Genomic DNA, 16,379 nt, shown 5'->3' with positions numbered 1-16,379 from the left:
ATCTAATTTACTGTACGAATACGCTTTAGGCCTGGTTAACTTTCTTAATATTGTCTTGTACGTTGTTAAAATCACTACTAGAATTTAAAATTAAGAACAACTTAAGTAACTTTTGAAGACTTTGCACTTAACTTTTAATTTTGTAAAATCTGTATATTGTAAAGGTCTCTGAAACAAATAGGAGGTTAAAAATCAAGAAATAAGGCGAGGGAATGATCGGTAACTTTATTTAATTATTCTAATGCAGGACTATATTTTACATTTCAGAACAAATATTTTAACATCTTTCATTAAAACCGCTTACACTTAGACTGTAAAAGTGTAAAATTGCTTGTAAAGAGATTACAGATCAAAATATCAACAAAAACAACTCTGGTAGAAGGTTCTTCAGTTGGCTAGATCCATGTATTAGTTTGAAAAGTCACTTACCAATGACCCATCTTTATAATATAATAAACATTATAAATCAACAGTGCAATCTTTAAAACGAAAAGCCTACACGTAGCAAGAACAAATTCAATTTATAATATGGTAGAGCCTTGGTAACAAGTCTCATGGGAATCATCAAATAAGATTTGTTACTAAGGTTGACTTCTTATCGAGGTTTGTATCCCAGACTTTTTGTTTGCCCTTTGGATTAGGGGTAATAAAAAATTAGAGGAATTATGAAAATGCACTTGTTGTCAAAGGTGACTCGCTATTAATTTTTTATTAACCTATATAGTAATTTTATTAATTCCAACGGACACACCATTTAAAAAATCAACTATGATTACCCTCCTATACATGATACAGGTATAACAAGTTTTTGATCTCAGCACATTAACAAGAAAACAATAGCTAATTGAGGGATTTGTTATTGTCCCCTGTACATTGTTTCTGAACCAAGTTGACGATAAGAATACCTACAAACAAAGCAGTAAATTGTGAAAATAATACATAAATAGTAAGACAAACTTATCAAAATGATTAATTCCACGGCATTGATACTCGATAAACAATCACTAAAAATAAACCCTGTGCCAATACTAAAATATAAGTATTCAGCAAGTAATTCCTCTGCCTTGATACTTGATGAAGAACCTCCTGACGTACTCAAGGCTTTGCTCGTCCAGTCCGAGGCGAGGGGCTTCTGCCTCCAGCTGCGGCAAAGACCCAAAACCGACGAGGAAGCTGTTAAGTCTGGCCGCCACATGGGATTGAAGCAGTAAGGAGCTGTCCGGGTCATCTAGGCCTAGTGCAGAACATAGCCATGTGTGCTGCTGTAGATGATACTTCTGGTGATACCTGTAACATGAGAGATGAGTAGAATAGTGTGTTGTAGGTTTGCTGCTGATTAAAATAAGCTGTTTTGGGACCATTAATCAAAAGCCTGTGATGGAGGAAAGCTGAGTTCAGTTTTAAAGCCGCGTTTGCACGAGGCCAGTAGAGCGGCAGGTTCTATTTCAAGTCACCTGACGCAAGTAACCTACCTGCTAACTAATTGGCCTTGCGTAATGTGGCTTAATAAACAGTATCAGCAATCTGACACATACTTTCTCCTGTTAGATTGTCAACATCTCTTATCATGAGGAAGTTGTGGGAGTAACTAAGATATTTTACGGTGTTGTGATAACTCTTTGTCAGTAATGTTTACAAAATTGGGTATGTACACTTTTGTTTAGAGTTGAAAGGGCATACAGTACTATATTTGAATCAAAACACAGTTGAGTAGTTTTGTGGAAATCTGATTTTTCCATTATTTATTGGTTTTTATGAGAAGATTGCTTGAGTTGCAACAGCTTTTGAACCATATTTTACACTATTTTTTCAGAGTTAAAAGGGCTATAATATACTAAATTTTAATAAAACACTTTTGGCCTTTTTTATCTGAATTTTCCGTTATTTTGTAGGTTTTTATGGGAAATTAATCATGAAAAAACAAATTTCATAAGGATGAAAAAAACCGCATGGAAATATACACCATGGATTAAAATCCACATACTAAAAGTTTTCATCAAAGTGGCAACAAAGGAGAGGTCTGTAGCTCTATACACATCCACTCTCGTGTAAAAATCTACTTTTTTGGGTTCAGGGGGGCCCAAAACAGATACCGTAAGTTATATCCACTTAAAACTCAATCTTGAAAATTTTGACAAAAACAATACGGTAATTTCCCTATATATTATGTATAGGGGAATATAGTACAGTAAAAAGCTACTGACTTCTCAGGTATCGAACTGGTAACCTATTGATTATACTCTGGTAGCTCAGCGGTGCTGCTATAGCTAAACCCTACCTGTTACAACTGTGATGGATCCTAATCATGCATCCACACTCACCACCGACTTAATTGCCTGAGAGTCCCGATTCTCTTTGACTACCTATGACCTTTCATCTGATACCTCAAAATCACAATTTTTAACTTAGATATACAGTAAATACCTTGTGTTACTAATTTTTGTTTTTTAATTCCCTGAAAAATGAGTTGAATTACAAAATGAGTATGACAAGAAATAGTTTACTGAGCTATTAGTAACTTCCAGTTTTGCCAATTGAGCTGGAGTAGAAAGCAATGCAATTACGTTTTTAGTAAAAAACTTATGAATAAAAGTGCTATAATTATTGTTAACATATTTAATAGAACAATTAATTTCACCCAGCCTAAAACTTTTATTTATTTTACCCAACTGAGGTTTTTTAGAAATAGTTGTTGTCACAGGTTAAAAAATACGGACAAACTGAATATATCGGTAATAATCAGTGTTTAATAAAATTAATGACAAATTTATAAAATTTTGCCAATAAGCCCTTTTTTCACTCCTGTAGCATTGCTGAATTGCTGGCCTGTTTCATTGCACAATTAAGACTACTTAATGTTAATTGAGTGAATGGACAAAATGTCTGATGACATGTCTGAATGATATCTCTGGGAAAAATATCTTGGTGGCTAAATTTTTGCTATAAATTAAGTGTTGAATTATTCCAACAGGCATTTAAGTCTACAATATAAATACATTTTAAGTTTATTATGGTTTTCTTCAATTAATAAATCCAAGAAACTTGTTGAAAAATTAATTTTTGGTTCCGGTGTCTAAATTTTTAAATTTAATCAAATTTTTAATAAAAAGTTTTAATTTAGACTTTGAAAAGTGTTTTTTAGTTTTTTTTTACTTACCTGCCGCTTTATAAAAGTGGTTCTTTTTCAATAACGAGTGAGCAGGATTAACGACTCTCAGCATAGCTAAAGTCGATGAGAAAAAAATTACAGTGGAGTCCCGATAATCCGAACTTCGGTAATCCGAAGGTCCGCTTAATCCGAAACCAAAAAATAAGTTTTTAAAATTTTTTTTGCATTTTTTAAATTTTTTTTGAAAATTTTAAATTTTTTTTGAAAATTTTTTGATTTTTTTAAACATTTTTTGAAAATTTTTTGATTTTTTTTAAACTTTTGAAATTTTTTTGAAAACTTGAAATTTTTTTGAAATTATTTAGGAATTTTTTTTAAATTTTTGTTTATTAAACTTTTAACACAGTTAGCTGTATCTCGTCAAAGTATTCTGTAGCGGCCGGGCAAGATAGACTTTTTTGTTGAGTATTTTATTAAATATTTCACAATTTTTGTTATTAACATTTTTTATTTTCGTCCAGGGTTCCAATCCCCCCAAATCACAAATGGATTTTATGAAGTGATAATGCTGCAGCCACTAGGTCTAAGTAGTCTAAAAAACAATCCCAAAAAATTTCAAAAAAGTAAAAAAAATTTTTTCTAAAATTTTAAAAAAATAAAAAAAAACAAAAAAAACGTTTAATCCGAAATATTCGGTAATCCGAAATGGGCCCGGTCCCAACCATTTCGGACTAACGGGACTCTACTGTAGTTGAATCTTAATTTTTTTTCTGATGTAATAACCTAGTAACCTAAGTATTTTATTCTATTAAATGAAGCAATTGGGTCATCATTGATGTAATAAGTAAAGTGGTTAGTAAAATTTCATGTTTTGAAATTTGAGTTATAGTGTGTAAGTTTTGATTATTACATACAAGAAAAGCAAAGAGGAATTTTTTTGAAATCTCAGTCCATCTTTTGATTGCACATCTATATATATAATACGTGAAGCCGTTTTTTGTTAACACTACTCCTCCCTTATTTGTGGACCAATTTCAATGTTTGAGATTTCAAAAGAGTTGTCTCAATTTTTCACCACACTACGATGTTTTTAGCCGTTTTACAAACCTTAATTGGAGGCTGAAAGCTACGTATTGCTGTCCACACCAGCTGGCATCGTCAAGAGGGGACCGAGCAGCTTTTACATCCCTAGGGCCGAAAACCAGTGTTTGCTTATTTACTTAAAACATTAATGTATATTAAATTTAGTGAGTCGGTGGCTCAGTCAGTAGCGTCGCGGACTCTTCGGGCCGAAGGCAGCGATGTCGTGGGTTCGGATCCTGGTCACAGCTGATAACATTTTATCAGTAAAGTTCACCTTTACTGTACCAGCTCACTCCTTGCTTTGCTGTAAACGATCCACGCACGGGCGCTTAGTCTATGTGGACAGGCAAATGCAAGGTTAAAAGAACCAGCCAACCTCTTAAAAAAAAAAAAAAAATACACAAGCAGTATGCAATAGACTTGTTTTATTGTCCCCAATGCCTTGGCAACTATTTATTATTATTTTTACTGATTCCTCAAAATATTTAAAATAATCCTAACGTTGAAGTTGTGTAGGCTGTCAGGGTATGCCAGCAACAGTAAGAAAAAAAAATCACATAAAATCTTCATTATGTATCATATTACATCCTTATTATTGTGGTGAATAGTGGTAATGGGGTATATTGTGGTGAAAAATAGCGTTAGCACCACGGGCCAAAATGGTTTTGTAGCTCTCGATCGTTTCAAGTTCTCGACTTAGTCTCGAACTTAAAAACCGATCTCGAGCCGGCAAAACCTCATTTTCGGTCCTAGGTACAAAATATAGGTACTATTGTTTAAAATCTTATCAGACCATTCCATAAACATTAAACAGCTATTTCTAAGCTTACGGTTTAAAGTCAAATCACATAAATGCTTTGGAGTAAAAAATAGACTAAATTGTCTTAGAAACTCTTGTGACAGATTTATGTGTGGTACACTAAAGATATCAAAAGATATCATAATAATCTCCCAATCGAAATTAAATAAGAGACTTCCAAAACAATATTTAAAAATAAATTAAAAAGATTTCTCATCAGCAAGGCTATTTTTTCTTTTGAAGAGTTGGATAGTCTTTGAGGTCAAAAACTAATTCAGGATATGTATTTTTTGTTTACAATTAAAAAAAAAAGTAAGTTTGTGAAATTTTGTTTTTATTTTCTTATGTTAGAAATGTATTTAATAAATACTAGGGGAAACCCGTAGAAATCGACGGTTACTTTCAAGGCTTACGTTAATTCATCTAACTGCGATGAATTGGGTGAAATATACATATTTTGAGCATTTAACATTGTTCAAAGAGTAAGTGTAAAAACAATAACAATATTGCGTTAGTTGCCAAATTTGGTTGTTCATTCAATGATTAAAATATTTCCTATCCTGTACGTCATCGGAGTTATTATTAGTATGTTATATGGTATCTCTTCCTTTGGTAGAACCTTTAAATAGTATTTAAATCGTATTGGTGGATCTTTTGTAGCTAAACACTTCCGTGATTTCATCAGTGTTTGAGAAAAAATATATGTTTGTTGAGAAGACACGTTCTAACTTCAAAGGGAGGTATATCCGTTACAGTGTAAGTTTGATTTTCCTTCGTCACGTCGCGTCAGTTCATATCGTACTTCTGTGCCAATGAATGAACCCTCTAGCATAGTTTTGAGAAATTGACTGTGGGGTTACTGATAAAGCTGGAATTCCTTGACATGGGGGATGTCAGTTGTCTCGGGCTCGGCCTTATCAATAACATAAAGTTGTCAATATAATCTCTCTACGGAATATTAGGTGTAGTGGAATACATGAAGTAAAGTTGGCTTTTATTCTTGAACTGTTAGGGGCCTCCTAGTTCATATGATCTTGGCGGCTTCATTGGCAATAAATAATGCAAATGACATAGCAATTGAACATTTCCAAAAAGCAAAAATACTGTAAAATGGCTGTTACGTATATATTGACGTTTACATATTGTTAATCAACGTATATGATAAATACTTTAATACGTTTTTTTTATGGCGACCATTCATAGTAGGTAAGCCAAGTATGAATGGAGATGAGTGTAGGAAGAGTGGCGCGATCTTGAAGTCTTGTTAGTTACTAAGGCCGACATTCCTTAGATACAGCTGTTAATTAATAGCCCATACAGCGAATGGCAACCAAGGGATCTACAGTTTATAGTTGAATTGGAACCAAATTTTTTTTTGCATTGGTATTTATGAATTGGTATAATTATAAGGATAGCACTGCGGGTAGTCGTAGTACTCACTCGTGCGGACGTTAATCCACACCAGGGAGTATCGCATCCACAGTGCATTCCTATAAATATCCACAATTCATGACCTCCTAGTAGCTGGATTACAGGACGACGCCACCCGTCCCAGTCAAAGGATTATGTGATCTAGTTTAAAAGGAATATGACCTATCTGTCATGACAGTAGCTGCTTAAATAGTATTTTCTCTTTGTACCATATTTTACAGCCAAAATGTCGTGTTATTTTCAATAATGTTACTAATTCAGTGCGCCTAAGTCCGTAATATAGGCAGGTGCAAATTATTTGTCAAGATAGGTACCATTTTAGGCAATGTTTCTAAGTTTGGATTTTATTAGACACAATAAGAGCAGATATTTCTACGTAAATATTTGATATTTTGTAGAATAATATGATAAAATGTAGGCAAAAGTGGCGAAAAAGGCACATACCAACCCGTACAATAGATATAAGATAGTTCAATAAGATATAATTTAAGAATTGCTGTGATAAAAGGATTTTCCACTGATTTCGTAATGGAACGTTATATTGCAAAACATGGCATGGTAAAGAAGAAAATCAATTTTAAAATCAGAAAATAACATTGCAAATACTTATTTGGTAGAATTCAACTCCCAATAAATATGTGTTGTTTGAAATACAATTTAAAAATGAACAGCTGTTTCATTAAAAAGTATTATTCTCATGGCCAAAATGTAAACAACTCTGTGGAGGGATCTTTAAAGGCTTCTGGGGCAGAGTCCTAAGGGATTTTGCTTAGTTTTTCTTTTCATAACTCATCTACAGACCAAGACCTTTCTTTGGACACCTCTACCAAGTTTCTACGCCCAACCGTTCTCTCAAATTAGTGGGGACAAAGTTTCCAATCAAATATTTAGATTCCCCCATGTTAATCTTATGGGAGAAACTCCAACTTTGATGGCCTGTGGGGCAAAGCCCGAGGATTCTTACTACATGAATTGGTGAAAGGGGGTGTCTACACAAAAAATATTTTATTTTGACACGTCGTTTGTAAAAATCCGTCCATTATTAACGGAGGAGTAGTGTTTTCAAGAAATCGCCTTCACGTATTATATATAAGGATTAGGCCTACTTACAGCTGAACTGTGGACACTATTCAATGTATTTTGTACAAGAGATGAATAAAGAAGTTTTGATTTGAATTGAATTGAAAAAAGTTAGATGTTTGAGAAAAACTTAATCCGTCTGTAATTATGGCTGTTAATTAATCTATCATAAAGGATAACCTAAGCCTAGGCAACATATACCTAACGTTAAGGCATGCCAATTAAGGTTATCCTGATGTTACCGAATGAGTAGATTATTTATAGGTTGTAGTTTAATAAGAAATTTGGTTACTTTTTAAAATCCTTACTGTGTGAGTCGGCCATAAACTGGTTTTATGCGATATCTTTAGTGTTCATCAGCTGAGAAGACATTTCAAAACCAACCATGACTAGTGTACCTGTTGCTCGAATTCGAGCAATTGCGAAACATTACAGGCGTTATTTTAAAACGAATAACAGTCATAATTTCCGATGACTTTATAAGAGTTGACTCAAAGATTATGGAAATACTCAAGATGTACACAGCAGTTAGATATAATCAAAATTTTTTGTAAAAATCTTATCTTTTTTCAAAAGCTGACCTTGTTTTTTAGTGTTTTCTACAAATTTTCCCCACTCGTAGCCGCATTAGGTTGTCTAAATTAACGATTATAAATGAAAAAAAAAACATTTTTTCTATTTCTTCTACTGTACTTGGTTGTGTTCTATGACTTTCCTGTTTCCATTGTTTGCAAATCGGCTCTTTCAATTATTGCTCAAGAAATGTAGCACAGTGTTAATTCAGTTTTATTTGTAGTATATTAAATTGTCCAGTATTTCTCTCTTTTTTCCATTGTAATTTTAAAAATAACACCAACCAAGTATCGTCTACTACAGGTGCAATACGCCAAAGAATATCGTCTACGTGCAATCTCCAAGAAGTGGTAAAAAGGCAGAAACCAACCCATACAATAGATATAAGTTAACTCCATAAGAAATAATTTTAAGAGTTACTGTGATATTAGGATTTTCCACTGATTTGGTAATAGAACATTATATTGCTAAACATGGCACAATTCAGAAGAAAATCGATTTTAAAATCAGAAAAAAAAACCATTGCAACACAATTTAAATATTAACAGCTGTTTCATTCAAAAGTAGTGTAAATGTATGCATATGGTCGTAATGTAAACAAATCTGAAGAGGAAACTTTAAAGGCCTCTGGGGCAGAGCCCCAAGGGAATTTACCTTGTTTCTCTTTTGATGGCTCAAAACCTTTCTTTAGAAACCCCTACCAAGTTTCTACGCCCAGCCATTCTCTGTAATTAGCTGTGACAAAACCCCGTTTTTCCTCCATAAGAATAACATGGGATGGGACTTTAAAGGCCACTGGGGCAGAGCCCCAAAGGAATTTACCACGTTTCTCTTTTGATGGCTCATCTACAGACCCAGACCTTTTTTTAGAGACCCCTACCGAGTTTCTACACCCAGCCGTTCTCTCAAATTAGCTGTCACAAAGAAAAACAGTTTCAAATTAATATATAGATAAAATCAATGAACAATATCTCATTTTCACATTAATAATAATAGCCACAAACTTTAGAATTCACATTTCAGGTTAATAATTAATTAAAATACCTTCCTTGAACTTTTTATTAGTAAACAGAATACAAAGATAAATTTACAACACATTTTAAAGAAGATCCAAACGATAAATAAATATATAAATATACTTTCACTTTCACCAATAAAAACTAAAAACAAACATACTGTAGAAATTAACGTTCAAACAAAGACAGACCATAACTTTTAACATGTGCTACAATATCCTTTAGCAGTTGGTTGTCTTTGATTCCTCTCTTTGATTAGGCTGAGCAATACAGAAACTAATTACCTAACATTTTACTTTGTTAGATAAACTTTTAAATAATATTTAACATTAGCTCAACAACATTATATACAGGCTTATTTGACCTAGTGCAGCAATATACATTTAATATGCGGTTTTCATAAAATAATAGTTTGTTGTGTAAAGATGATTTGGGTGAATTTGAACATATACTTTTTGTCCTAGGATGCTATGTTCCAGCCCGGGGTCACAGAGTTATCTCTTGGAAAAAATCCATCGGTTATTTAGCGGGATTTGGACCTGCCACACTCTACGTGATTTCAAAATCAGGAATAAGACCTCCCTAGCCATGCGAACAAAACATCCCAACATTCACAGAGATGTTGAATGTGTCGATTTACTAAATTATTTGTTTTTTAAGCTCTTCAAAATAATTTAGAGAGAAATTAGGAAATATTATGTTTTTATTGTAAAAAATTAGGAAAACCAATTTTTACCCCATAAATCCCCGTTCCCATGGTCTGATCACGCTGGTTCTCAAACTTGTTTAAATAAACGTAGGTTGTACCAAAATTTCATCAAAATCGGACCATTTTTGCTCGAGTTATCTTGCTAACGGATACATTATAACACATACATATAACACAGGTCGTCCAGTGGCCGAAAAATCAACCAAAGATATGTAATATAGGCTACAGATTTCTCTAATTTCATCCCACGCTGTAAATAAATCATGTGATTGGAATTCCTTCCATTTGTTATGATTTTTCTGTTTATATTTCGTTGTTATTTCGGCAACCCGTAAGGCCCATGTAATTTTTTTAATTAAAATTCATGTTTTGTGGTTATTTTGACTTTTGAGCCTATTTTAATTTGTGAATGGATTCTACGGTAATGGCTTATTCCCTATATGGGAAATTCGCTAAAAGGTATAGCTGTTGCTGTATCAACCCAGGCTCTCCTTTCGATTTATTAAAATGTCCAAGTTATGAAAATAAAGTTAGGTATTGACATATTTTTATGTAAAAAGTAGGAAAATTACAATGGAGACCTATACCATACTTTTTTGTTTATTTTTTGTGGCTTTTTTTGTTTATAAATTTGTTACAAATACAATACAAATACAACTATTTAACAAGTGTTTAGATCCGGCGGTATAGTAGTTCTTTCTGTTGCAAAGCACGGGTACAGCAGCTAGTCTCATAAAGATAGAAGACCAGAAAATACTTGTAAAGCAAGAGATCTAAAGAAACATATTGTATTTCTTGAAAATTCATCTGCAAGATGAATTTTTAGAACATAAAAAATAAATTTGTCTATTGTCTATTGTAGGCACATTAGTGATATTTTGTATCACTCTGTTTAACACACCATTCCTCTTCCTTGGTATTTCACCACATATTCTCGGATGTAGTCGGTCGTTTCTGTGTTGAATCCCAATTTTGGTGCTTCCTCTTCAAACTGCTTCACCGTAGTCATCCCTACAAGGTAGGCGTTGACTCTAGCTGCAACGTGCGAACTTTTCAGTTTCTCATCGTCTTTCTTGAACCCCAACCCTTTCAAGAGGTCCGTGTGCTGTTGGAAACGGTACTTCTGATGATAGCTGCGAAATAAATTGAGCTTTCTTAAAAAATTAAACTTCATAAAATAAGTTTTTACAGAAGTCGTTTACAGCGTCGAATACATGTGCGGAATCTCTAAGGGGAATAATTAAAATATTCGCAAGCTTAATTTTAGCTCAATTTGATCATACTCGTGGTTGAAAATTGGTTAGTTAGGTTAGTAAAAGAATAACATTCATCTATGTCTACCTCCAACTGAAAAAGGTGAAATATTTTTGCTTTGTGAAATGGTATACAAGGAAGAAAAGGTTGGAAGACTGCCTTAAAACATTTGATTAACCAGAAAATGTTAAGAGCGTAAAGTGCATAATCTTGTGTGTTTAGTGAGTGGTGTGTATAATGTTGTCTGCCAGGAGAAGAAAAGACAACGCCGTTGAATAACCTTTTTAAGTCCTCTCCTGTCCTGTCCTTCTTAGTCATTTTTGATGTGCAACCCTTGGCCTGGTTTAGAATCAAAATTATTTACAATTTTCACTTATATTAAACTTCGTCTTGAGGATTTATTCACAGAACACTAGTTCTTTAAAATCCCAAATATAAAAAATCCCTTACATAATTAGTGCTTTAATACACACTAGTGTACATGTTGCTCGAATTCGAGCAATTGCAGCAAAGTATTACATGAGTTATTTCAAAACTAATAACAGTCATATTTACAATGAGTATAAACGAATCAACTCAAAGATTACCGGTGTGTAACTCATGGAGATACTCACGATGTTTAAAACAGTAATCAACATTTCCTGTAAATATTGTATCATGTTTTATAACCTGGTATTGCTTTTTAATGTTTTCTACAAACATTTCCTGACTTATAGCCAAATAAGGTTGTCCAGGTTTATATTCGTTATTGATAAACCTAAAGCATTCCGGCCAGTTTTCTCCTTCTCAAAATGCCTCGCTGTACAGGCAACGCAGGTCATTGATGGAGGGTCAATTGAGAACGAAAATTTTGTTCCCGTTTTTAGGGTAGTGTTAGGGCGCATTTGTAACCTAATAGTTGAGATTGTCCAGGGTCAGGTGCTGACCGGTGGGGCACACGGGAGGGACGATTGCTAACATAGTGTCAGCGTTCGCCGCTAGAACCGCTCGTTGTCGTCGCGTCGGAGGCATTTAAAAGAAAAAAACATCAAATAAACTAATTATAGCTACACAAAACAACGATAAATACACAAATTTAAGATACAACCATACTAACACGATCCGTCTTGGGGGTTATGTTTACACAAACTCAAGCCTAGTAAATAAATAAATGTACCCAATGCGTTTCAATTGGAAAATAAATAACAGCAATTAAATTATACAGCTGATCAAAATGTAAACAATTGTGTTCTCCATATGGATAACATGGGAACTTTCAAAGCCACTGGGGCAGAGCCCAAGGGACTATTTCAAAAATGTAAGGTCAGTTTGCAAATCTACGTGACACGCTCTTTCCAATGAGACGTCAATGGATAAAATCGGTTAAGAAATGGCGGAGGAGTTCAACCGACAAAGTTTCATGTAGCGTATTAATTATATAGATTACGAAACACAAACCTCATGATCAGAAAAAAAACTTACCCTTCAGCGTCATAAAATTTGTCAAAAGGCTCGATCCTTGTGGACGCTTCTTTTTTTTGTGTTTGTTTGTATTCCTCCTTCGTCTTCTCTGCCAGAGCCTTCTGTTCAGGACTGTGGTAGAGAATCAGGGAACAGTACTACGGCAGAAAAACATAAGGTAAGTAGTGTAAATGGAAATTGATCAAATGACAAGTTACCAATTCAGGCCTGTTTAAACAATCCAGGAGAGGGTTATTTTTCAGCCAATCGATTATTGTTTTAGTCATTTTTTTCTATTCTAATCTCTATTTATTTAACTAACACAGGTATTTGCCAGACTGGGTCACAGCGTAGGTAGTGGAGGGTGGAAAATTCTCCATTTAAGATAAAACTGCAAAACCCCTAACAAAAAAAATAAGTGTTGAAGCAAGAATATTTTTAGTAACCCAGCAGAAGTGGATCAATCATATTTGACAGAGGGTGAAACATTCCTCTTGTCTGCAGCACATAGCCTAAACACAAAACGTGGTAGAAATTAACATAATAATAAGTTAATCTTTAAAGATAAAAACATACTGTTATGGTATTCCAGGTTTTATAAAAATAAAACCAAAGACCATAACAGAACAATTATTAACAAATACCTAAGAAGACCAATTTTAAAAATTGTTCCCAATCACCTGTGTTTTCATTTTGTAGCTTGGGTCGTGATTTTTCCAAAACTCCTTCAGCAAGTCTTCATAAGTAATCTTCTTAGGATCAAAATCGACCTGAGTAATTTCTGTGTGATCACCTCTAAAACAATTAGGACATAGAAAGTGTTACCAAATAGCATGACAATTGATTGAGCCTGAATAAACAACACGCAACACTTAAAAAAACACACATTGTAATTCCTAGTGTTGATCTTAATGTGTCTTAATTTCAGTAATTAATTGAAATTTGTACAGATTTAACATAAAAGTTATATTTTTTATCCGCAAAATAAAATAAGTAGGCTTACACGTTTCAAAACTACTCACATGTTATAGTAAGTGGGGTTTGCCATCTTCCCCCCTCCGTATCCAACTTTAGTGCGAATCACTCCAACTTTTCCCCCGTAGAGAGAGTCAATGCCCCAAAAGCAGCCCATTCCAAAAGTCGCCTTCTCAACAGGGACGTCAACGTCATGAAGAAGCTCCATGGCAGACTGCAAAAATAAATGGTAGTTTGAAATCAGCTGATTTTAGTCGATAACAAAGCAATAAAAGGCAAGGGAAAAAGAAACAAGAAGGGAAAGAAGGAAGCTGAACGACAGATTGGAAACAAAATAATAATTGTTTATTTTATAAAAATTAATCTTTATAACATATGTTTTATTCAAATATCACTTATATTTCCGTATAGCACTTTTGTATTATACGGAGGCCACCCTTATACAGCGCGTTGCGGTGGTTAGGTTAGGTTGGGTTATCATAAATTGATTATGACTCATCTGGTATCAGTCGATTCATAACAAAACGAGGAAAGTCCTACATAGGTATTTAAATACATAGGTATTTATGATAACCAAACCGCCGCAGCATGCTGTGAAATAAGTGGCTTCAGTGTAATACGAAAGTACCAGAAAAACATAACCTCTCTTAGAAGTTTTGAGTAGTGATTTTTAGTAATTAAAACAATGTTGTAGGTGAAGTAGTCTACGCAACTTGTGTAAATAACTTAGTGTTAACGACACTCGCAGAAGTTTTTAAGGCACTCGCCAAAGCTTGTGCCTTAAATTTTCTACTAGTGTCTTTAACTCTATCTTTACGCAATTGTTACGTAAACTACTATAACGACACTATTATTACGCAATCGTTGTAAACTACTATTTATTACTTTCTTTGGATCAGCTGTCTGATATTGTGAAATGAGCATTTGGCAGTTGCTTGTTTAAGTTACATTGAAATGTCAAAGTAAAGAAACATAATGAGTTTTTTTTTCATTCTGCCATGGAGACCAATCAATAGGTATAAGATATTTAATTTTGAAAACCTCACTTCAAAACTTTAGACATTTAAGGGGCAAAGCCCGAGAGGAACTCAAGGAAGTGAATAGGCTTATGACGTTCCTAGAAATATGGGCCATAAGTATTTGTGGTTAATTTTGGCGGTTATTCTTTCTAACCGCTGATTCACATATAACGTTCTAAAGGACGTTGCTAAATTGTTCTTTGATACCAACACTATAACAAGTTCTTAAATAACTTAGGTCGTGACAGCCGCCCAGACAGACAAACACCACCTCAATTTTATAATAGCCTAGGCTAGTACCGATTTAGGTTATTGTTTTCGACCTTTACACTACATGGGAAGTCTATTAGGGTAGGCATAAGTGTATAGTCAATGCCTTGACTAAACATATAACTACAGGGAAGACTCACTAATTGTCACATAAACCTATATAGGGCCTTTAATAGTATAATACAGAATAGACTATACATGTAATGTAAAAATTTGAAGCCAAAAAACATTGAGCAATCTGTTGAGTGGGCTGCCAAAAAATGACAATATTCTGTGTCAAGTGATAAATCAATAATATAATCAATGCCTAAACTAAACCTTTGTGTAGTAACACTATTGTATTGCAATAACAATGTAAACAATTGAAAAGGTTTAGGTTTTCACCATTATTGGTTAACAATATGACCAAGGCATATAAAATAGGTACCGGTACAGTACTTATTATTACAATATAATATTTACCCCTTCAGTAAATCTGCTCGATCCTCTAACTACGTTAGAAATGTTTGTAAAAAGCGATTTGAACATTAATAATTGAGTTTCTCTTATCTAGAGAAAGTATTTTCCCTTATGTAATCGGTGAAAACAATGAATCACAAACACACACACACACACACAAACCCCTCCTTGACAGATGGAGATGACACTTACTTCAATTGAACCAGTGTTGCCACCCAATTCGGTATTCAGCTTGAATGGTTCACACACACACACATATGGTAGTGAACTCCCAGTCCCTCGACACTATGGGACCCACCTACAGATAATCCATAATCCTTGAGCCGTGTTGAGCCCAACAAATAAAAAAAATAAAAAAATACAGGATATAAGCACTGACCGTTAACACACTATAATCATATAAGCCGAAGGAAGTTTGAATAAGATAAGTACATGGGATAAAATATATGTGGTAAATAAATAACTCCTTTCAAATTTATCGTGAAGCTCTTTTAATATTACCTAACTGTAATATTTGCTCTATGCTGTAATATAATATTAATACATTTTAGTCCCAGGTTTCTGTAGCAGACTCGATCGCCGAAGCAAAAATAGCACCCTTAAATGTACCACACCTGTCTAAGGCCTTTGGTTGTGTCAGGCATGACATTCCCTTGGAGAAATTGAGATTGTATAGGATACCTGGTTCATCTTTTTCCAGGTTTTCTAGTTACATTCTTACATCACCTACAGATCGGCAGGTTTGTCATCAAAGATAAATCCGGTGTCAAACATTTTTCTGAATGGAGCTCAGTAACCCATGGTGTTCCGCAGGGATCTACATTAGGGCCTCTTCTGTTTATCCTCTACATCAATGACTTGTCTTTGTCACTTTCTTCCAAAATTATTCAAATCGCTGATGACGATGATACAACAAAAAAAAGCACCTTATATTCTTTGCAGCTAATGCATCTAGAGATTTAGATTCCATGATAGCTTGGTTTGCACCAAACCGGACTACCTAGGCTACATCCAAACTGTTCCAGAACTCATCTTCATTTCCATAACCCACAACAAACTAAATCAGGCGATTCCATAAAATCTTCTACAAATACTAAATTCCTTGGTGTAAACATAAATGAAAATCTAAAATGTCTCCTGAACAGCACTCTGTATGAAGGAG

The 16,379-nt window shown here is 34.0% G+C and overlaps 1 protein-coding gene across 2 annotated transcripts; it reads right to left on the bottom strand.

Moving 5' to 3' along the window:
* Window positions 1-246: 246 nt before the first annotated feature.
* On the bottom strand, window positions 247-15,384 carry LOC129004181 (peptide methionine sulfoxide reductase-like). 2 transcript variants are annotated; one of them, XM_054432640.1, is made up of 5 exons: window positions 15,221-15,384; window positions 13,517-13,683; window positions 13,175-13,289; window positions 12,516-12,652; window positions 247-1,287 (listed from the first exon to the last, which is right to left on the bottom strand). In XM_054432640.1, exons 1-5 carry the CDS (start codon window positions 15,284-15,286, stop codon window positions 1,044-1,046), a joined length of 729 nt encoding a protein of 242 aa, XP_054288615.1. In that variant the 5' UTR covers window positions 15,287-15,384; the 3' UTR covers window positions 247-1,043. The 2 variants fall into 2 exon arrangements, with proteins under 2 accessions (XP_054288615.1, XP_054288616.1); XM_054432641.1 differs by lacking the exon at window positions 247-1,287 and adding an exon at window positions 9,117-10,933 and having other exon boundaries at window positions 15,221-15,383.
* Window positions 15,385-16,379: the final 995 nt, after the last annotated feature.

Source organism: Macrosteles quadrilineatus, unplaced genomic scaffold (genome assembly GCF_028750875.1).
Source record: "Macrosteles quadrilineatus isolate MER2022 unplaced genomic scaffold, UCM_ALF_1.0 Scaffold_9__3_contigs__length_116548681, whole genome shotgun sequence".
Classification (NCBI taxonomy): Eukaryota; Metazoa; Arthropoda; class Insecta; order Hemiptera; family Cicadellidae; genus Macrosteles; species Macrosteles quadrilineatus.
This window is presented reverse-complemented; position numbering and strand designations above follow the sequence as displayed.